At 42.6% G+C, this 24,081-nt stretch overlaps 1 protein-coding gene across 3 annotated transcripts in view; it reads left to right on the top strand.

Annotated features, from left to right (window-relative positions):
- Positions 1-15,396, top strand: part of LOC147633781 (uncharacterized) — an 89,520-nt gene extending 74,124 nt beyond the window's left edge. Inside the window, exons 3-6 of one of the 3 annotated variants that reach the window (XM_086804812.1) lie at positions 239-456; positions 11,994-12,183; positions 12,290-12,457; positions 15,166-15,393. In XM_086804812.1, coding sequence (XP_086660938.1) covers positions 239-456; positions 11,994-12,183; positions 12,290-12,457; positions 15,166-15,246 — 657 coding nt within the window. In that variant the 3' untranslated portion in view covers positions 15,247-15,393. Of the gene's footprint in view, positions 1-238; positions 457-11,993; positions 12,184-12,289; positions 12,458-15,165 lie in introns of all 3 variants that reach the window. The other 2 variants (XM_086804813.1, XM_086804814.1) reach the window with 2 other exon arrangements.
- The last annotated feature ends 8,685 nt before the right edge of the window (positions 15,397-24,081 follow it).

The following is a 24,081-nucleotide window of genomic DNA, read 5'->3' on the forward strand; positions in this document are numbered from 1 at the left end:
TAGTTGAATGTATTTGTTATTGCTTTTTTTTAATCTTTGGAAGACACACCTTTAAGTAATAGAATTGAAGCTAAAATGTTTGTTTTAAACCCCTTGAATCTTTCAAAGAAATGTAAAATTTTATTTTCAACTTAATAGATCAAAGATAAATCTTTGTAACACATGTAGACAGGTGCTTCAACTCACTTGCATGACTACCTGAGTTCGGCTCATTGCGCCTTTTTTGGCCTTTATTCAGGATGAAAGGTCTAGTGTGACAACAAAAAATACAGAATATGATGATATGGAGCAGTCTTTGAAAGAGGGCACAGCTTTGATGCTTGAGAAGATATCGGTTACTGAAAAAGATCTTCTCCAAACACAAGCTGAGGAGAAAAGCGTACAGTCTACCCTTCAAAAGCGTAAAATGGAGTTGGAGAGGAGTGAGGAGAGGCTTGCTACATTCATGAATGTCAGGTTGGAATCAAAACCTTGCTGCTCTATTTTTTGTGTGTGAGAGCTACAGAATCAAATATGTACGTTTTATCCCTATTTGTTTTGTGTAAGAAGCATGGACACAAAAGATGCTTACTTGGAACCAGAGAATCTAGATGGCTTCTGCACGGCAGCCAAGATGGCCCTCTTGCTGACAGGGGCGCATGGCAGGAGTATATTTTATATCTTTGGTAAGCCTCAAAGTGGGCAAGACACAATAGCCAAGACCTGGCTACCCTTATGTATTTTGAGAACAGCCTATGATAGAGTAGATTCATATTTTTGGCTTCTCAGATTCATATTTTTGGCTTCTCAGATTTGTGTATCAGGGCATCTCTTCCTTATAACGTTCAGCTCACTGTCAGGTACTTATCTGTGGAGGTAGCGGGGAGAGATTTCAGATTTCTAGGTCAGAGGGATGCCCCCTTGCACCTTTACTGTATTGATTTGTTGCTGAGGCTATAAGTATTATTTTGAGGTCATAGATAGGGGTTTTACGCTTGAGTCTCCTGAGGAGCTTATGGATAGTGAGCTTACAACATTTTTCTTGGATGCCTCCACATATGATTCACGCCCTTCTGTTGACCTTGGATACTTGCAGCAGGGGCCCTTATCAACTGGCATAAGTCTTGTTGTTTTTAGGTCATTTTGGGATTGAGGTTCAGTCTTTGGCTTTTCTTGGTCTAGAGGGGTATTGATATTTCATGTGCTCTGAGTTCGATGGCTCTAGAGAGCATATGCAAAAAGATGCTATTTTTCTCCCCCCAGAAAAGAGACTTTTATTAAGTAAAATAGAATCATACAAAGGGAGATCTCAAACCAAAAGGTAGGGAGATTTCAACCAATTGGGGGCATCATGCTGCCATAAAAGCCCTGTAGGAGTGGAGGAGAAGAAAATGCCATGGTTCCACACTCTCATAAATCTGCTGCGTTTTGTCTGCGCAGCAATGTCACTCCATATACTGCAAATACATTGGGTGTCATATGCCTGAATACCCTCCAAGGGCTCTGAGCATCTGTTCTTCCAGATATGCCACGCCATGATACTAGCAATAATCTCCCAGGTGGTGTCAATACTCAGCGAAGGTGGTGTGTATCGTAATTGGGGGATATCCTGAGCAAACATCTTTGAGCTCAGCCCCTACGATCAAGTTGCTACCCTGCCCCTACGGACAAGTATAACAAGATTTGCTACCCTGCCCTCAAAAAGAAGCTGTGGGCTAGACTGAGTCAACCATGCAATAGTTCCCCAAGTAATATAGACTCCTCAATCTGCCAAGAGATGGGCTATAGATACCTAGATCCTATGTGCTCCTCTGTACTCCCATAAGCAATGATACATCATCTCGGATGGAGCTGGGCATGTAGGATTAGAGGGGCCAGGCCAAAAATAGATCTTCAGTTGGTGTTGGGCAACCCACCGTATAGAAACAGCCAGAGGTAGGATACCTGTCCTACTCTCCTATACGAACGCCAGAGTCTTTGTCAGAATCGCCTCTGAATTGGCGGGTAAGGGGGGTGGGGGCGTGAATCATAAACCATAGTGCCCTCGATTGCCTCAGTGCATCTAGCTGTTAGAAGTCATCTCCTGTCTATTTTTATACACCAGGGCCTTTGTTGTGGGTGTGCCCATATGAGGTGTTTTCTCTTTTTTCCCCACTCTCCGTATTTTTTCCCTATTTTTTTCCATTTTTCTGTGGCTTGGGAGGCAGCCCTGAGTTGGCAGGAGGATCCAGTTGCTAGCCGACTGCATCAGCATGTGTGTGTTCCCATTATGGAGCAGGCCGACTGCTGTTGCACGTCGTGGATGTCCAGTCGGCTGCCTCACAACTGGCCGACTGCATCAGCATGTGTGTTCCCATTATGGAGCAGGCCGACTGCTGTTGCAGGTCGTGGATGTCCAGTCGGCTGCCTCACAACTGGCCGACTGGCTGCATATGCTGGTCGTGGAGATTCAGGACCAGTCGGCTGTTTGTAGCACAGGCCGACTGGTATATGGGGCCATATAAATAGGCCTCCCCATTCCATTTTGTATCATACTCGGGATCTTCTTGTGTATATAGAGCAGAGTTACACGCCTCTATCTCTCTCTCTCTTGTGCTGTGATTTTCTGCACTGCGTTTTGCTCGTGTTCCCAGATCTGGTCATCATCTCCGCTGCGTATTCTGACATGGTATCAGAGCCTAGGCTCTAGATAGTTCTTGGGATTTGTGTGAGCAAGAGGGGGACTGCTGTGTTGCTGATTGGTGGACCGTACGGGACTGTTGGGGAAGAGAAGCAAGAGGATGGCGGGCTGATTTGCTGTACAGCCAATTGCAAGTGTTAGTTCTTCTTTGTTCCCACGCACCCACCCTTTTCAGAGTACATCCCCACAATGGCAGATCTGTTTGAGATGGCCGAGAGGCATGTGAAGATCCCGACACTCCCCACGTTCCCGGTGGACTGTCAGTTGGACGGGAACAACGACGGCATATGGAAGGTTATGATGGAATCTGTTCTAGAGTCTTACGACCTCGCTGATTTCGTCGTTGTTGGGGTTCCACGGCCGGAAGTAGAGGAAGGGGAGTTACTGTCGATCCGAAAGGACCGGGAGGCTCAGACACAGATGTGGGATCGTGTCAACGCCAGGGTCCGTTCGTTTATCTTTCTCAATTGCACACCGCAGGTAATCAATCATGTAAAGCATATGACGCTGGCCAGAGGTATATGGCAGCATTTGGCCTCTCTTTACAACAGGGTATCGCCCATGAAGAGGATTTCCTTGGAAGTACAGATGCGGGTTATGAGCCCTGCAAAGTCGTCGATGATGCGGGAGCATATTAACAAGCTACAGGCTCTTCAGCAGGAAGTTCTTCAGGCTGGGAAGGAGATATCGTCAGAGGACATGGCCATAACGTTGCTGTCGCACTTGCCCTCTCAGTACTCAGCATTTTACTCGTCTTTGATTACCAGTGGGGCAGGCTCAGCACCATCACGTGGGAGGAGCTTGTGCCCATGGTCCTGGACCAAGAGGAACGATTCACGAACCCTCCTCAGGGTGGAGGTTCAGAGGCCTTAATTGGCCAACATTCGAAAGGCCGTAACATGGGCAAAGGGAAGGCTTCGTCGGAGAAGTCTTCTGAGAAGAAGTCCGTTACTGACCGCGAGAAACTAAAGGCAGAGAGAACCTATAATGATTGTGGCGAGAAAGGCCACTATTGGAGGCAGTGTCCCAAGCGGAAGACCGAGAAGAGTGAAGATTCCTCAGCAGCAATCATGAAGACTCCGGCTTTTGTGCACCTGGAGGTGATGGACACCGATGTTTCATTTTCTTCAGGCAGGGAGGAGATTGGAGGACTCTCCGCGACGTATACTCGGGAGTGGATTCTAGACATTGGTGCTTCCACCTTTCCGCTCTAGTTTACAGAATCTCTGCAGGTTTTCTGGTCACATTCTTACTGGGGATACATCCACTATCCCAGTTCACAGTGAGGGCAGGATGGAGATAGTTCCCAATGGCAGGGGGGGAAGCATTCCTCCCAGGTGTTGTATGTTCCGGCACTTGGTTTTCATATGTTGTCAGTGCATCAGGTTTGCAAGACTGGCGTACCGGTGGAGTTTGATGAGCATTTTGTTGCTCTCCGGGACAAAGCAACAGGCCAAGTGGTTTGGGAAGGCGGAGTGGAGAATGGAGTTTACAAGCTTTTAGCACTCTCTCTCCCAGGTCCTCACGTTTGTGATGAGTGGCAGTCTGGTAATGGCCACTTAAGTGTGGATACGCTGCAGGTGCAGGCTTTCCGAGACCAGATGGTGGATAGCTTGCCAGTAGATGGCAGCAGTTGGCAAGAACTCTCTAGTACTGATATTGGTAGTTCTTGTGTTCGTCAGTCAGAGGAAACTGAACAAGTAACTTATGCTCTGATGTCTCGTAGTATTCGGGACAAAGAACCTCCTGTAGATGAGGATGTTCTTTCCACGGGGACCTTTCGGAAAGCCAAGCAGGTGGCAGTTGATTACTTGCAGAAGGAGGTGCATACTCCAGGCTTTGTGGTTCCGAATTCAGAGGGGGTGGTTGACAGGTTTCGGAAAGCCTTGCATGGTCTTCCGCAGGTTTCCAGGACTTGGTTTTGCACCGTAACAGGTGTTGATCCTTGTGAGCAGTGTGATGCCTCTTTGACTCAGAAGCAGAATGGTTCATTGATCTGGTTGATGGACACCAGATTGGACGGGAGCTTCCTGATGAGGCAATTGAGCTCATGGTTGTGGATGACTCTTTGGGAGGCAGGATTGTGTTTCCTGTGGTTTCTGCGGCATGCGAAGGATCGTGGACTCTTGTACACAGGAGGGGGATTATTGGATGGAGTCCGACTCCACGGTTGGAGTGACTCAGTTTGGGGAGGAGATCCGGACACGAGGAGATCTACTTCAGGCCCAGGAGAAGTTTTATACGGAGCAGTAAGAGACAGTCATCTTTTGCCTTGTCGAGGACAGAGGCAGAGTACCGGGCTGTTTGTGATGCTGTTTGTGAGGTGGTGAGGGTGCAGAGGTTGCATTGCAGGTTTGGGCTTCCACTGGAGGAACCCATGGTCATCTAGAGGCACTTTATTCGTGAACAGATCGTTGCTGATGACATCTTGCTAGAGTTCTGTTCAACGGAGGACAGTACGGTGGACCTCTTCACGAAGTTGCTATCTCAGGATTTGCTCAGGCGGCGCCCCAGCTCCCTGTGGTTGGTTTCACAGTCAGGAGCTGAGAGGGGGTGTTAGAAGTCATCTCCTGTCTATTTTTATACACCAGGGCCTTTGTTGTGGGTGTGCCCGCCCTTATGAGGTGTTTTCTCATTTTTCCCCTCTCCGTATTTTTTCCCGCTTGGGAGGTAGCCCTGAGTTGGCAGGAGGATCTAGTTGCTGGCCGACTGCATCAGCATGTGTGTGTTCCCATTATGGAGCAGGCCGACTGCTGTTGCAGGTCGTGGATGTCCAGTCGGCTGCCTCACAACTGGCCGACTGGCTGCATATGCTGGTCGTGGAGATTCAGGACCACTCGGCTGCCTGTAGCACAGGCCCACTGGTATATGGGGCCATATAAATAGGCCTCCAGCCCCCCATTCCATTTTGTATCATACTCGGGATCTTCTTGTGTATATAGAGCAGAGTTACACGCCTCTATCTCTCTCTCTCTTGTGCTGTGATTTTCTGCACTGCGTTTTGCTCTCGTGTTCCCAGATCTGGTCATCATCTCTGCTGCGTATTTTGACACTAGCTTGCCAGATGTGCCAGGCTGTGATGCTAGCAATGATCTCCCATGCAGTAGAAGTTGCTTTTCCAAAGGGGGGGAGGGGGGGGGGAAGATTCAGCTGAAACTTGATATGAGTGTATTGTTGGGCTAGATGAAGACCTGTGTATGTGCATGGGGTCAACAGAGGTCCGAAAATCCCCTCTCTTCATCAAGCGTGGAAAACTGAGGAGCACTAGGCTTAGAAATTTGAACCTAGTCTCCTTTTCGCTCTCCCAGGATGAGCCCTGTTATCAGCTATCTGATCAGCATTTTTATTCCGTGAAGTGTCCCAGAGCATACAGTCATCGTTTTTCTTCATGAGGGGCAACTATCATGCTACACAAAGATGACATGAACCTGCAGCATAACAGTCCATTCAGAGGGGTCTTCTACAAGAGATCTGAAGCCTAGAGGCGGGATACCCATGAAGAGGACGTTCAAATCATCAATCAGCTTCATCTACTTCATCAACTCGTGCAGTACCTTTCAAATGGAGCTTTGGTAAGAGATTCAGTGGATCAATATTTCTTTCAGTGTTTTGCTTCCTTCAAGAATGGACCTCCTGCCCCAGCTCTAGATACCATGTTGATAACTCCAAAAAGGCAGAGGAAGGAGGCAAACCCTAGAGCTTGCATGCATGGTCTACTACTGCATTGTGAACGCACTTCCATCTGTTGCATTTTACGATCTGCACTGATCGTCTTCTTCTACGACCTTCTGATGTTGGTTCAAAAAGAAACCTTCTTGCTTTAACATCCCCAATGGAAGGTTTCTTAGGTACATTCTTCTCATCCTTAGACCTTTTTTCATCTTGTTTTAATTTTTCATGTCCACCATGCAAACCATTGTCTAATAGAACTTTCTCTAGTGCTTTGATGGATGTAACCTTTGCTGTATTGTGATTAAGTTACTTAAATATTTTGGCATGTATGATGTAGGTTGGCCCAGAAAATGTGGTGCAAGTCATCACCGACAATGCATCCAATTGCCGACAGATGGGTCGCTTGTTGGAGAGGGATTATCCCTCTATAGTGTGGACGCCATATGCGTCTCATTGTGTAGACTTGCTCATGGAGGACATGGACAAGTTGGAGTGGATGAAGACAATCATGCGGCAAGCCACCTCCATCATCACATTTTCCACCTCAAAGGTGAAGGTGCTTGCCATGTTCCGTGCACACAGCACCCTCGAGCTAAAGAAGCCTTCCACCACACGCTTCGCACACATGTGTCTTCTCTTGGACAAGCTATATGATGTGAAAACACCCCTTTGCCAAACGGTGGTCGGCCCAGAGTGGATGGATTGGGATGAGAGAGAGACGAGTGAAGCAAAGGACATGCAAAATTGTGCTTGCATGAGGATTTTTGGGCTGAGGTGCAGAGCATTGTCATTGCCATAACCCCCTTCTATAGGGTTTTGCGTATGACCGACATGGAGGGCACTACCTTGGGCCTCTTGGTCCACTTCATGCAAGAGGCCACCATCGAGTTGCGTGTTTGTTCTTCCCTTGGTGAGGACAAGCACGAATATCTTTTGCACATGTTGAATAGGAGATGGAGGTGGATGCGACGATCTATGCATGGTCTTGCTGCCTTGCTATATCTAGCCTACAAATCACCCGCCCTCTTCACCGACATTGAGCTGCTAGAGGACAATGGTGCCTTCTTGCGTAAGGCATTGCCAAAGGAGTTGCATGGGAAATTCTTGGAGGAGCTCATTAGCTACAACAACCAAAGGGGGGAGCTGCACTTGCATAACTGCATACTTGGAAAAGGGAGTATCTTGTGAAACCCTTTTTTTGGTGGGATCCATTTGGTTACATGCTCAGCCACCTCCAAAAGGTGGCTTTGAGACTCTTGGCTCAGGATTGCGCTTCGGTTGCATGTGAGAGGAATTGGAGCACCTACTCTCTCATACACACAAAGCTCCACAATCACTTGAGCACACAATAGTTAGAGCGGCTAGTGTATTGCCACTCTAACTTGCACATGATGCATGCTATGTACAAGATGGACTCGGCTAGACTGGTATAAGTTACAACTAAACTTATAGACTATATTAACTAGTTATCCACAAATGACCACTTAAAAGTTAAAACTTAAATTGTAATTTGTAAACTTCTAACTTTTTGCTTTTTAAGTTTTATTTGATAATAACTATGTGTCAATGTGCATTATCACTTGTAGGTCAATGTGGACGAGTTCAAGCTCACAAGCGACTCTCTCAAGAGTGTCCACAAGGAGGTATATGAGGAGGAGGAGAGATTGTATGTGGAGCTCTATGCAGAGCTCGAGGAGATTGATTGACGAGTTTCTCGTACTCGTCTTGGACGTACAACAACTCAGCCTAGTAGCAGAGGAGTGTGGCACTCGCGGATGCACCTTTCGTCCCAACTTGAGTAGCACAGAGTAAACCTACACACGACGAGGTTCCAGTAGTTCTTCCTCCACTCTTGCAAATGAAGACGCTTCGATTGCCTTGTCACAAGACATTAGAGAGCCCGAGTTTGATGGCGAGGGCAACATCCTTAGCGAAGGTGACCTTCGTGAGGGCTCCGACGGGCACTCTTCTGATGGAGATGATCCTAGCGAGTGCTCTAATTTTGATAGTGATTACTTCTCCATCTAGATTCTAGCCCCAACTCTCTAGCCTATCTTTTTTGTACACTTCTTCTTATGACTTAGTCTATCATCTATGTATGTTTTCAACTTGCTTTTAATGGAATTTTGGTTTGTGTCATGTGACAACTTGTCTTCTCTTTGAAATTGAAAATACCTAAGTTTCTAAGTATTTTCGTATCGTACGAAACAACTATGGTAGGATTCTTTCAGCCTAAAGAGTCCTACCACCCCCTTTTTTCACTACACGGCGAGGACGGGTCACAAGATCCAGATGCATGAGATTGATGGTACTCCGGCAGAGCGGCAGCTCACTGGTCCTCATAGGCATCCGTCCTCGCTTCCTTGGAGATTTTTGGAAGCGGATGCGGGACAGCTATCAGCCAAGGAAGATCACACTCTTCCACTAGCAATTAGCCCACCATAGCCTCACGGTTGGCACCTCATTGGCCATCAGAGGACGGCCGACTTGATGTGTGTTTTTGTAGCCATCCCACAGCGTCACAACGGCACTGCCTTTGGGACTTCCTCAAAGTTGCAGCAAGTTTGGCAGATGATCCTTCACCTCTTTATGACAACTGGCGCTGCTCCATGCACCATCACTTGGGGGCAGTAGCTTGGGTCACTGAGATTGGCCCTTCTTTCTCCCTCCAGGAGGCAACAAGAGGACAAGCTCTCCGACTTTCTTACTACAAGATTGATATTGTTCCCACTCCCAAGAGATTGTCATAGCCTTGGTCCACGGGGACTAGTCAAAGATGGGAGATCATCAACAGTTCCATATGGACTGACGTCATTCATACCCTTTCCATGTTTGTAGTCACATGTGCAAGATGATTGTTTGGGAGGAGTTACAACGCGCTCTTGAGGGTGGTGATTTTGATGTGCTCATGGTTCATGCACCATTTGACAGTGGGTTGGACCATGCACATTGGGAAGCTTCTCCCAAGGTGTAGCTTCTAGTCCCTAACGTTTGGACCCATGGGTAAGCATCTCCATTAGCACCCGGTTTCTTCCACAAGTGACAGACTCTAGTACTATCATCCCAGTCAAAGTTCTGTGGGTGATTCTCTCCTTTGGAGAGGACAGGGTCGGCCTCCTCAATATTATGCCCCTAACAAAGCTTGCACAAATTTTTGAATGTATGTGCATCAAGGTCTTCTTCATGTAGACTCTTGGTCCATGGAAGTGGAGTGTAACATGATTGAGGCTCGAGAAAATTGCAAGGGCGGCAGCTTAGACTCTACAGTTGCAAAGGTGGAGAGCACCACCTGGGAGACTGCTCTTCCCTATTAGAAGCCAAAACACCTGGCACCTGCTAGACTTTGTGTGAGGGCAAAAGGACGAAAGGACCATATGTACGAGAGATCACAGCAAAACAACATAGCATGAAATAGGTGAGTGAGTCTATATATATTGGTGAGTGAACATATGTACAAGGGCCCTCTGATGTGAGGTGACTCTGAGTAGAAGAATACCAGTGCAGAAGCAAAGATGATGTCGGAGATGAAGCACGGTCGGTAACGAAGGCTCGCGTCGATGTGAAGAAAAGGCACTCTGTGAGGTGGTCGGTGTCGAAGGCTTGCGTCGGTGGATGCAGAGGCACTCCGAGGTGGTAGTGAGCAGCAATAGGGATGAGATGATGCAGGCTCTGATGAAAAGGGTTCTGCAGTACCCGAGGTGGTAGATGAAGAGTAGAGAGGGTTGCCATCCCGAGTGGTGTAGTGGTGCAAGCTTTGGTGACAAGGGTGCTGCAAGACCTGAAGGGTGCCGGCTCTGGTGACAGGGGTGCTGTGTACCTGAAGGGTGCAGGCTCTGGTGACAAGGGTACGACGTACCTGAGGGGTGCAGGCTCTGGTGACAAGGGTGCTGCGTACCTGAGGGGTTGTGAAGAGCAGAGAGGGCTGCCGTCCCGAGTGGTGTTGATAGTGAAGATAAGCAGAGAGTGGGCTGCCGTCCCGATGGTGTGATGTAGCAGAGAGTGGGCTGCTGTCCCGATGGTGTGATGTAGCAGAGAGTGGGCTGCTGTCCCGATGGTGTGAGCTGAGGAAAAATGCTGAAGTGCTCTATGTAGCGGAGAGGGCTGCTGTCCCATGAGTTGAAGATAAAACACTGATATGCTCTACTGTAGCAGAGAGGGCTGCTGTCCCATGAACAGATATGTAACACTGATGTGATCTATGTGGCAGAGAGGGCTGCTGTCCCATGAATAGATATGTAACATTGATGTACTGAATGTAGCAGAGAGGGCTTCTGTCCCAGTGTAGCAGAGAGTGGGCTGCTGTCCCAAGGTGTGGCCAGTAGTAAAACGCTGATGTGCTGAGGCTGACAAGAGATGATGATAACACAGGTATGGTGTATGCGCCGGGCAACAGCAACAGCAGCAGCAGATGGTACCGGATAAGATATGGTCAAGAAGTGGTACAAGATGATGAATGATGAAGCTAACCTATATATAGTATGTGGGGCTGCTGGTCGGCCAGGCTACAGGCAGTCGGCCAGCAGCAAAGACCCACAAAATACCAAAAAAGCCCGAAAATTTCCCTTTTTAGGGCTGGAAAAAATGCTGTTTTCACACACTTTGGCATGCCAGGCAGTTTGGCAGCATCCTAGGGCCATTGTCTCATCGGCTTTGCGGTTGTCTTTGAATTCCCCCTTTTCAGAGGGCGAGATTAAGTGGCCACTTGAGGACTGCTCCCTTCCGGAACTGCCAAGCGAGGATAGGCAAGGATAGGCTCCTAGTTTTTCTTTTTCTGCAACACTGGGAAAAGGCCAAGATCATTATGAAAAGAGCCTGAAGCTCTTTATTATTCTGATGTGTATTCTCTCCCAGCAAGGCTTGATGCGAGAGTTTGCTTATGGGCTCCCCAAACAGTGCTTGATTGGTTATTGCCCCATTTTTTTGGCAGTTTTGGACCAAGTTTCACCCTTCCTGAGTGTTTTTGAGCAGTTTTGACTGCAGTTGACGCGCGAGTTGACCCGGGTTTGACTTGCATTGATCAAAATTGACCAGCCTTTGGCTTTTGTTGACCGAATTTGGATGAAGATTCCTATTCGTGGTATCATTGTTTGACCATCATGGACTTGATTTAGCTATTTTCAGGCCTGCTACTCTGGGTGGGAAAATCGGGGCCTTAACTTTCTTTTGAGGGGCCTGTTTACAAAATTTAAAGTGCACAATTTTTATCACACATTCACACATGCACATGGTTGATTTCACTGTTGTTTGTTTTGATTTGTTTTCTCTTGGCTTTTATAGTGTAGATAAATAATTTGACCTCTAGCAGGACATGGCCTGTTACGCATGTAATAAGTTTGTGAACAAATATTGTTAGAGTTATGTAAATAATGAGAAGCCAATGAGGTGATATCTCAAGTGGTGAAGGTGTTTGCCTGGGACCAAGAGGTCTTGGGCTTAAAACCCCCCTTGGTGCTTCCTTGGCGGCATCACCTACGGGCAGATAATTAAGCACCCATGGGCGGGCGTCTGAGGGCTGTGAAAAATTGGTAACTACAGGAGGATCTTGGGCAGCCAGTCAAAATATTAATAATAATAATAATAATAGCATGAGAATTTTGATGTATACTTGATACAAGTATACGTTGAATATGACCATTCTTTTGACCACAATTGTGTTCTTTAGGCCTGCATACATGGATGAATATGAAGTCTTGCAGAAAGAATTACAAGGTCTTTTCTCTATATACGTAGAACGATTCCGTAACTTGCAATGGTTAGAAGCCCAGTTGGAAGGTTTTCACTTGGCAGAACAGAAAAAGCACGATGAGGTTCAGCGTAGGATGAGATCCCTTCAGCGTCAGTTCCACGAAGAGGTATTTGGGTGATGATTCCATTTTAAAAAAAACCTTTAATTATTATTAAGTTGAATTCTAGTGCTGAGCTGCTAATTCACTCATGCTAAAGAAAGTCCTTGTGCAGGAGCTGAAGTTTTTACAAGGTGTAGATATGGTTTCCCTTTCCATTGGTAATGACCATGGTTCCAAAATAGGAGATTACGAACATCGAACCATAGAGGGCGATAGCTGCTTTCCAACCTCCCGAAGAGCTGGCAATGTTGAGAGTTTAGGAAATATGAAAACGGAAATTGTAAGTCCTTGATTACATCTTTTGGTATATAAAAATATGAACTCATGTTTCTTCCTCATTCGATTCACATCAGCGCTTGAGGGCTATATTGTATAATCTGTAATGGGCCTCAGTTACAAAACTCTTATCAGCATTTGTAAGTTTCTTTGGCAAAATCTAACGCCTTCTTCGGTATGCATCCACCACAGTGGGACACATAAAGCCCCACAACACAGAGATCATAGATGGGTACATGGACTCCTTGAACCAACACAATGGTTGTGTATGAAATTCCCATCTATATTCTTGAAAGATGCTTGGTGCATTTTCTGTCTAAAGTCCACACAAGGGGTTGGGTTGTGATAATCTTCTTTCATGTTGGAAATGCTGTTCCATATGGCACTTACAACTACCTTTGTAGTTGTAGGACATATGCCAAAACCTAGATTATGTTACAGAATTTATTTACCAGGGTCTCTTGAATTGGGCCCTTATAGAGTGTCCCTATGTCTTATCCTTGGCATAATCCTCTCCAACTCTAGGTTGGGTCCAGTGTTATGAAAAAACGATGTAGGGAGTGTCTGACTGTGGCTTCCTGGTGTTCTCTGGTCTCTCATGAGTCATGAGTCTATACCTAAGCCTCTAGATCCAGTGCAAGAGTAGTGTTCACACCTTCAATCCTCAGATGATGCATGCTTATGTTGCCCTGTCTCAATGAGACTTTGCTTATTAAAGGATTACTTGTTGATAGATGGGGATGGGGACTACGCAAAGCTGAGAAAATCCTCTCAAAGAGAAATCAAAGACATGTTTCTTAGATGCACTGAGGGATCAGCATGCAGCCGCTTAAATAATGAGATACTCATGCATCTTTGTAACCTTATTGGTCAGTTTTTTTTTTTTTTCAGAAAGGAGACTTCTATTAAGTATGAAAAAATTTTACAAAATGGAGATTTCACACCAAGAAAGGTGGAGATCTCAACCAATTAGGAGCCCTGTGCTGCCAATAGGGTCCCAAATGAGAGGACGTGAAAAAGATACCAATGTCCCACTCTCTCATAAACTGGCCGCGCTTCCTCTCCGCAACCCTCGAAGATCCCTAGATTCTGGCCCAGGTAGCCATGATCGTGTGAATAATATCACTCCAAATCCTGCAAAGACACTGAGAAACAAGAACGGGAGTACCCTCAATGGCCTCGGTGCATCTAGCCTTCCAGATATTCCAGGCTGAGATGCTAGCAATAATCTCCCAAGAACTGTCTTACCTCTGTGCCGGAGGGACAAAGTGTGAAAGTGGCAAATCCTAAAGACAACACTGCCGAGCAACTCCTTGCCTAACCATAATGGCCAAGCTCCTGTCAGTCTCCTCGAATCTCAGTTGAGGCCCAGACTGTGTCAACCAAATGATAGAACCAAAAGAAATGATAGCATCCCTCTTAATCCTACCAAAGAGGTGTGCTCGCAGACCAAACCCTCTGTGCTTCCCTGCATTCCCATAAACAATGGTAAAGTGACTCCGAAACTCTTGCACATCTAGGTCATGCTAGGCAAGCACCAGTAACTAACCTCCACTGATTGGTGGCCAGACCACCATGAAGACAAACCCAGATAAAGGAGGAAATCTCTGGCTTCCTATAAGAATGCCACAATCTCCGCCAAAAAACCCTCTGAATGTCAGTCGAAATGTCGTAGGATTCCCAATGGGGTCTAAGAGTAGGGACACTCTGAATGTGTCCCAAGATAAGATGTCTGGCATTCCGCACCGTATAACTGAAAAAAGGCATGCTTTTCAAGGGGTTACAAGCATCCTTCCACACCCACTCACCGGGGTCCCAATGCAAATGTCTGATAGGGCAGCCACCATACAACCAAAGGCTAACACTCTCTGTGATCATCCCTTGGGGGGGGGGTCAACAAAGATGTGCTTCCCTAACCTGCCAACGACTCTGACTGGAGATAGAGACATAGCTCACGTGTAGTAAGCCTTGGTAGCTCATAGCATCATGACATACCCCAATGAATCCAGGACTAAGAATGCACTTTGCTCCAAGACTATGGCAATAGCTTAATTTTGTAGGAGGCCTAATATAAAAGACAAGAGCCCTAAATATACGTTTGTCTCTAATAACCATTACACCTCCCCATAGATATCTAATCCATGCACCTTATTAACCTAACCTGAGTTAGATTGGTTAATTGTCACACTCAAATTGTTAAAATTTAAAATGATAAACTCTAATCTCATAGTATGTTGGGCATTGAAGGGGGAGGAGAGCGAGACATAAGGGATGGGGGGATGGTATTGAGTAACTTCTAAAAAGTGTAATCCATGTAAAAGGTATGCATTTTCTTGAAGGTTAGAGAGGCTCATGTTCATGCTCTTAGCCTTTAGTGCTATGTAAACATAGTTCCTCTTTTCAAAGTTTATTTTTCTCTTTTGAAGCTATTGCCATTGTCAAATGGAAATATAAAAAAGTGATGTAGAATTTTGCATTTTTTTGCAAACTTGTTGAGTTTAAAAAGCATGAAAGATGACACCTTAGTGCTATTTAATGACAGCAAAAAACTTTACACACACATGCACACGTTTGTGCATACGCAATTTTTATGTATGCATGTGTGTAAGGTATTCAAACATCTACCGTTGTAATTTCATTTAAATACAATCATTATTATGACTGGAATTATTGCTCGTGCTACTTAGACACTTTGAATCTCTATTACTACAGGACGCTATGGATACCATGTCGAGTGACACTCCAAGCTTAGAACAAGATATAGATGATAATGATAGTGACAATTTCTTTTGATATTGTGGATGGTAATAATATTCTAGTTTATTTTTAGTCTAGGATAACACATGGAGTCTCCTCCATATCAAAATGCAATTCTTTGTATGTGACATGTAGGTTAATTGCCAAATCTTTCTTACGGTTCTTTGTGATTAGTGATAATATAAAAAAAATTGCCTTAACATTCTTTGTTGGTTTTTGGTTCGTCATCTTTTGTTGGCATGCTATCACAAAAGGAAGGTCCTAGTAGTAATCTTCAAGATGTTCATTGAGCAAAAATACTACTCTATTAAAATCTTTGGTATTGGTGGAAGAGTTCATATTGATAATGCATCTCTATGATATCCCTTTTTAGGTGCCTATGTGAATCCTCTTACTTGTTTGTTAGGTGTCCTCTTTGTTCATGTGCAACCTCTCTCTCTCTCTCTCTCTCTCTCTCTCTCTCTCTCTCTCTCTCTCGCAATGTTCCTAGTTTCTAATGCATTTCTACTTCTTTGGATTGTAAATGCTTGAGTAAATGTAAAGAAAATTCTTTTCATTTCTACTTTTTTGGGTAGTAAAATGAGTAATTTTACATCTTTTAGCACTAATTTTAGATTAGTATTATTTGGCCACTATTATTTTGGGTGGATTTTCTAAATTTATAAAGTTAATTTTGGGGTTTTACACATTCAAAATAAAAACTATTGTGGGTGTTAAAGAACATATTGGCACCACTCGTGTTGATCTAAAGTAACTTGATGAATTTGATGACATGTCATAGTTGCCATACTATGTTTTGTTACTTAGCATTTTTAAACGAAATCCTGAAGCTACAAGATAACCATTGAACAAGATTAGATAAAGGAAAAGTTAAGTATGAGAGCCTTTTTAGAGGATGGGGAGAAAGAATGCAGTGTTTTTAGACGTGAAATGATGGTAAAAAACGATTAATATTAGAAGAGTTGGCACACTACATAAGAAGATGTTCAAAAGTAAGATGAAGATTCAAGAAAATGTATGCACAATATACATGACCAGCATATACGCTATAACAAAAATGTAGAGAACAGAAAATGCATTGAATAAAATGAAAGAAACAACATATCTCATAGTTATTGGATGTGTTAAGAAAAATATAGGCTCAATAAAGCATTAAAGGGGGATATAATAAAGGAAATCTAAACGATAGTGGAAAACCTTAGATATGCATGCTAAATAAATGTTGACCTAGAAAGAAACAATGGGCACAAGATGACAACTACAAAGTATTAATGGGAAGGGTTCTTTGAATCTAGCCATCATTTTGGTACGTAACTTTAATGTAAAGCATAGGATTAAACAAGAATGTGCATGTTAATGTGCCTCTACTAATACTTATTGCCCATTAGTGTGTTAGTGAATGGGAGAATCGATGAAGGCAAAAGTGGGTTACAAGCTAAGGACACATGTTTAAGGGCCATTATCTTATCTATTCTGAGCCCTAATAATAATAGGATTGAAATCTCACATTGAGCTTACTACCATTAAGTAGTGTGGATTAGGATAGCACAAGGAAGTATTTTCACTATGGATAGAAGCTTAGTGTGTCGGATATGCTCAACATGCTTTGACCTAAAATGAACACTTGGTGACGTTTTTACTCCACAAAACACCTTCCTACCCCACAACCCCTTTTGTACAACAAATCCTTTCCACTATGCACCCCTTTTTGCTTTTTGCTTTTTGCACTCATTTCTTTTTGTGTGCCCTCTTTTTCTCTACACCCCTTTCTATGACATTCCATAAGCACCTTACATTTCCATATTGGAGTTCAAAGGCATAGCCTTTGTTGCTTGTACTCTAGAATCTCTAGAGATATGTGAGCACTAATGTAGAAAGAATTTCCTGGATATAAAAGTTATCAATTTGCCAAATAGTCGAGAATGAAAGACAAAGTAGCACAATTTTTTTAATCATTATGAGGTATTGTCACAACCTTTAACACTAGTTTGGTAACTAGACATAAAAGCATCTTGGGACACTTTTATATTTTGTGGAGTAGCTATCTTCAAACGTAATATCAAAGTTGACATTGGTTAGTTTTCACACTTAACCGACCATAACTTAAATTGGATAGGGTAAGGACACTAACAAACCATAGGGTAAGGACACTAACATAGGTGTGAGTAGGTGTGCCAAAGCACCTTACGGTAGGACCTTATGGTGGATGGGCACGAGTAAAACCATGTTAACTGCAATGAATAACTCTAGGGTTGGTCATGTCATAGCTCAATCACCACCTTATGACTACCTATAACTAGTCTAGATGGACCGAACCGACAAGGTCACATAACTAGGACTAAATTGACCACATCACCCTTCTAAGTCCATTTGTCGCAAGGACAGTTGGAGGCATGTTTGGACCACCCCATAATCAAAGGACAAGTCATCTCAAGAAGATCTCCTTCTCCTCAAGAGTGTGGTCTTATCCACCCTCACTTATATGCATCATATTGCCATGTCTGCATAAGCACTCCCACAACCATCTGGTAACCAATGAACAATCTCTAGTTTCTAAAGTACACGGTAAAAACCTTCAGCTACACAATTTTTTTTGGGTGTGAATGTTATGTGCATGTTCTTGGGTTATATAAAAAAGGGATATGGACTCTATGATCGTCAGGCAAAGAAGGTCATAGTGATTCGGATGTGGTATTCCAAAAATAACCACATCAGATGGAGAAGGAGCTTCCTTCTTACTTATTATAACAAGGAAATAACCACAAAAGAGTAACGCAACCTCCACATTCAACATGGGCTTCCTCGCATTCTTATGGAGGTACCATATCGGATTATTGGCAAGATATATACTGGAAAGATTATCATAAAACACTTTAGTTTTTCCTTTGTTTGAAATACCAATATCTACAAGCATCATTCTTACCATGCAATTTCATAGTTATGTTTGTTGCTCTAATATATTCAGCTTCAGTAGATGAGAGTACAATTTTGGGTTGCGTCTTGACCAATTGTGGGTTGCTCCTTGCTTGACCAATTGAGCATGCCACTTCCAAGTGAACAACAATAGTAGTGTAAGGTAGGACCTTATGTATTTAATATTACTTTCCAAACAACTTTACAACTAAGTTAAGTGCATAAACCAATCTGTAATCAACTATCCGATACTTAAGAATTCTCTTTGTTCCTAAGTATCATTGCCCATGAGAGCTATATGTTGTTCATCCATTGCTAAAATCCATCATTTTATCTTCTTCACATTTTTAAGGCTCCATAATGGGTTTCACTTTTCATAAAATCCACATTATTGGATATAAAATTTGATGTATAAGTCAACCTTTGAGAGTGAACTTTCCTTTGTACACCTCCCTAAATTTGGTGTAGCTGAAATTGTTTTATCTTCGTGAGTAAAACTTGTATGTTGATCCATATCTTCACTTCGAGATGATGTGAAAGATGCAAGGGCTCTAAAAAGTGATTGTAGACTTTCTTGGGAACTCTTTGGGTTGTAATTTTTTGAATCCAATCATTCACATGTATCTATACCTCAACGGTATAAAGTTTGGATTGATTAGCTGTCATGCTCATCAAATACAACATCTCCATGGCATGAAGTTTGGGTTGATTTGTACCACCTATCATGCTCAACAAATGCAACATCTCTAGAAATAAAAAGTTATCTTGAATGTGGATTATATATAACTATAACCTTTGGCCTAATATTAATATACATCTTTGAGATTTGGCATTTAGTTCCATTCTGTTCACAAATTAGGACATGCATGTATGAAATGATGTTACACTTTCAAATGAGATACGTTTGGATTTCTACCCGTATATGCTTCTTCTATAGAATGAGTTTGACATGAGCTTCAATGGGACTTTTTTTCATGAGATAAACTAATGTATTTATTGCTTTTTCAACCAAATAGTGAAGATTTTCTTTATTTAACACTGCCCTAGCATGCCCTGCAATTACTTTTTCTTTTGCTACACCATTCATGTAAGAGTATGTGTATTGCCTTCTCATGCCATGCTACCAGTAATATTCTTTAAATTCCATTGGCATGTAATCCACCCCTCCCCACTTCTTCATTTGACCTTAGCGTTATGAACCACATTCTTTCTAATCTTTGGATTAGTATAACATAGATGAAAGCATCAGATTTTCACTTAAGAAAGTCATATCATCCACAAATGTCTTGAAGTAGTGATGTCCTCCAATAGATGTTACTCGGCATGGTCCCCCATAAATTTATATTCTCCAACCTTTGCCTTGCTATGTAAGTACCTTTGTTGAACGTGGTTCTATGTTCCTTTCCTAGGATGGACATGTAACTTCTTGCTCAAGCTATAAAAGTGGTAGCCCTTCCACAAGACCTTACGCATTCTCTTTTTAAAAGATAGACCAAATTATCCCATTTATAAAGAAAAGAGACCAAATTATTCCATTTATGAGGGAAAAAGACCAACGTTGCAAATTACAATACATTGATATTTATTCCTTAAAATCTGGTGAATCAAGAGGTTTTAAACCAAAACTTTCAAATAAGCTACCAAAAGGCATAAGGATTAGGTAAGAGCGAGAAGCAACATGCTAACAATATACCAATTTTCTCAAAGAAGTAAAGATCGCCAATTTACTTGAGGTAACAAGCCTAAGCAAATTTATGGGTGGTGGTGACAAGTGAAATATGCATGTAGGTAATTTACTTCGGGTAACAAACCCACGAAAATTTATGGGTGGTGACAAGTGAAATATGCATGTGTAGAGAGAGGAGGGGAAATCCACATAGTAAAGGTGACTCGATTGTAGACCTCACTCAACAAGTGAATGTGTGCATGGGTGTGCACTGTGTGTGTATGTGTGCACGTGCGCACCCCTAAATCCCAAGAGTAGGCCACCACCCATGTGGGTGGTCCAAAGAGAAAAACATAAGATTCATACTTAAAGCATAACCAGACCACCATTAGACCTAGTAAATTCTCAAATAAGATTGAAGGAAAAGAGTAAAGAATGAAGTCAATATACCATAAGAAAGTATTTTCAAATAAAACTTACAAGACAAACAATATAAGTTATGCATTACAAACTAACCATCAACCAATCCACCCTTAGTAGTGGTGGGCACTATGATTATGTAGGTGGAAAAGAATGTAGCCATTTATATGGTAGTGCTGTGTGGATATATGCTAAGAATGGGCTGGGGTACTTTTTCCCTCTTTAGGAGGTTTTTTCCTCAAGCATATATATGCAATCTTATGAGTGTGTAAATGACCTTATCATGTCACTTCACTTGTACTTCAATCATTCTCATCAATCTACTTTGAGTGTTGTGCTTCCATCTCTCTCTCCTTACTTGATGTATCTATGTGTAAGCTGCTACTTTGATCTCCACTCTAACAATCGACATCAGAGTAGGTTCTCTTTACCCTCACCCCCTTGTCATCTTCTCCTAGAGTTTCTCTTTTGATTGTCTCAAATTGAACTATCATCTTAGGTGGAGAAGGTATACCCTATAGTGAGATGTTAATTACATTAACAGCATTTTGGAGTGTTTCAGGCACGCTTCTAGACTCGTTCGTATGCTTTAATATTTTTGCAAGCATCCCAAGGGAGTGTTAGTTCTAACTATTCTTATTTGATTTTGAGTGTTCTTCATAGTAGATTGGTGTGTAGACAGGGCCGTCGTTATCTTTGACATCACGTCTTCAAGCTCATCTTCAATGGCTTCAACAACATCATCTACATCATCATCAATTTTTGTATTCCTACTAAGTATCAGTTCCACACTCTATAGTCTATAACTTTTCATAAACTTTCCTCCCTAAAGCTTGTGGGGATGACATCATGGTGGTAGTGGGGGTAATGATGCTACACAGTGCCCAATTTTAAAGGTTCAGGTACTATTTCACACATGTTTAAAAACAGTTGTATAAAAAGCCTTTTTAATGTTCATTGGGTTTCAAATATGAAGAGGAACCCCCTTTCTGTCTTATCCACCACCACCAGCATGGAACATGACTTGCAAGTTCACTTTGACAAGAATAGTGCAGTCATTCTTAATGGACATGACAAGGTCATTGTAAAGGTCATTGAAAGGAAAAACGTGTCTGAGCTTGGCACTTGTAGTACATGCCAATTTGGGTAGCATCAAAATTTTCCATGAGAGGTATGGGCATCTCACTATGTAGACTCTTTTAGAGATGTAGAAAGCTAAGCTAGTTGAGAATTTGCACCAATGTCTTAACAATTTTGATGCATGTGAAGCTTGCATAATGGATAAGCAACACCACTAAAAACCCTTTCCACAAAAGGCTAGTTTTCATGGCTAAGGCTCCTCTTTAGCTCATATACACTAATCTCAACATTGATCTTGTATACACGCTGATCTCTATGGAAAGATAAGTACTATTGCATTTGAAGGTTCTTTGTATTTATTCACATTGATAAATGATTTTATAGTAGGAAGACTTTAGGGTGTATTTTGAAAAGTCTCAGGCTTTCGGAAAGTTCAAATAATAGCTTACATTGGTTAAACTGAGATATCGAAGCAGTTCAAAACAGACCAAGGAGGAGAATTCATATCTAATACATTCTTGGATTTCAGCATAAAAAGAGGTGTAAAGTGACATCTCACTATTGTGCTCACACTCCACAACATGTAGCTGCAACAATAGGTAGAGCACAAGAATTTCACTATTGTGGAGATAAGGAGTATGAACTATGTACATTCTTTACAGGAGTGCACTAAATGCCATCAAAGGGATAAGTCCATTGCATGCCTATTTAAGTAAGAAACCTTCAGCTACACACTTGAAAGTTTTGGGTGCATGTTTTAGATGCTATAGAAACCCAAATTGGATGCTAAAATCCAAAGATACATCTTCTTGGGTTATAGTATAAAGTCCAAGGGATATCATCTCTATGACCTTAGGCAAATAAGATCATAGTGATTCATGATGCGTTATTCCAAGAATAACCACGTCAGAATGGAGGAGGAGCTTCCTTCTTTGTCTCATCACATGCAATAAGGAATTTACCACCACCAAAGAGCAACACAACCTCCACATTCAGCATGGGTTTCCTCACATTTTTATGAAGGGTAGACTATGGAAATGGTATGCTCCTTGCATTTTGATGGTAGGGTAGACCATCCCAATTCATGGAAATGGTATGCTCCTCGCATTTTGATGGTAGGGTAGATCAATTCCTATGGAAATGGTATGCTCCTTGCATTTTGATGGTAGGGTAGACCAATTCCTATGGAAATGGTATGCTCCTCGCATTTTGATGGAGGGTAGACTATACCATTTCCTATGGAAATGGTATGCTCCTCACATTTTAATGGTAGGGGAGACCATTCCAATTCCTATGGAAATGTAGGATAGACCATTCCAATTCCTATGGAAATGTAGGGTAGACCATACCAATTCCTATGGAAATGTAGGGAAGGCCATACCAATTCCTATGGAAATGTAGGGAAGGCCATACCAATTCCTATGGAAATGTGAGTAGGCCATACCAATTCCCATGGAAATGTAGGGAAGGCCATACCAATTCCCATGGAAATGTAGGGAAGGCCATACCAATTCCTATGGAAATGTGAGTAGCACACCATTTCCATACATACCATTTCCTATGGAAATGTTATGCTCCTCACATTTTGATGGTAGGGTAGACGATACCAATTCCTATGGAAATAGTATTCTCCTCACATTTTAATGGTAGGGTAGACCATACCAATTCCTATGGAAATAGTATGCTCCTCACATTTTAATGCTAGGGTAGACTATACCATTTCCTATGGAAATGGTATGCTCCTCACATTTTGATGGTAGGGTAGACCATACCAATTCCTATGGAAATGGTATGGTCTTTGCATTTTGATGGTGGGTAAACCAATACCTATGGAAATGGTATGGTCCTCGCATTTGGGTAGACCATTTCCTATGGAGGGTAAACCATAGCATTTCTATGGAGATGGATTTTGAACATGAAGAACAAGAGTATGATGTGCCACAAAAGGGTAAGGCATTCCCTAAGTGATATAAACAACTTTTAAATGGAGCAAAATCTCTGGCCACCACCACCACCACCACCATCGAGGATGCATCTTATAAAGCTGACCCAAGAAAGAAAAGCAAAGAATCTAGCCATAGCAGAAGGAATAGTAAAACATTCATCTTCAAGATTATTAATCATATACCAAAAGAAGTGGTTAATGCATTGAGAAGTTATATCAATGATTTTGCAACGGCATTTAATTTAAGGATGGAATATATTACAACAATTTTTTACAAATTTAACATCATGGATAACCTCTAAATTAGAAGCTTTAGTACGAAAGGAACACCCAGGAATTAAAACATTTAAGGTGATCAACATCTTGTAGAGAGAAGAAATCGAGATCAAAATCAAGATTGGAGCTTTAAAAATGAGCGGCATTGATAGCATAAGTTTTATGTCGCAAGACAGCATCTCTAGAAACATGACACAAAATCTTGATGTAGCAATAGTGAAGGGAGTATGATACCCATGGTTTTAGGATTCCACAATTTGTGGTTCAACCTAGGGAATTCAGTGTCAATTCAGTCTCAATTCAATTCCATTTGTCTAGAGGGGAATAACCTTAGAAAATCAAGTTGGTTTTTAGGGGGCTCAACCAAAGAAGAAAGAAAAAGAAGACTTTAGAAGAGAAAAGGCCAAACTTTTTTCAAGGGAAAGGCTATCAAGATTGATAAATGGATTAACAGGCTAGTTCAAAGGAAGAGGCAAATTAGCCAACCCATTTAAGGATAACATTTTATTAACAATGGAAAGCAAAAAGCTGAGTAAAAAGAGTTATAAAGGAGATGTGGTGGAAGCATGGA

Source organism: Cibotium barometz, chromosome 11, assembly GCF_041138505.1.
Source record: "Cibotium barometz isolate CiBa-2024 chromosome 11, ASM4113850v1, whole genome shotgun sequence".
In the NCBI taxonomy this organism is placed as follows: Eukaryota; Viridiplantae; Streptophyta; class Polypodiopsida; order Cyatheales; family Cibotiaceae; genus Cibotium; species Cibotium barometz.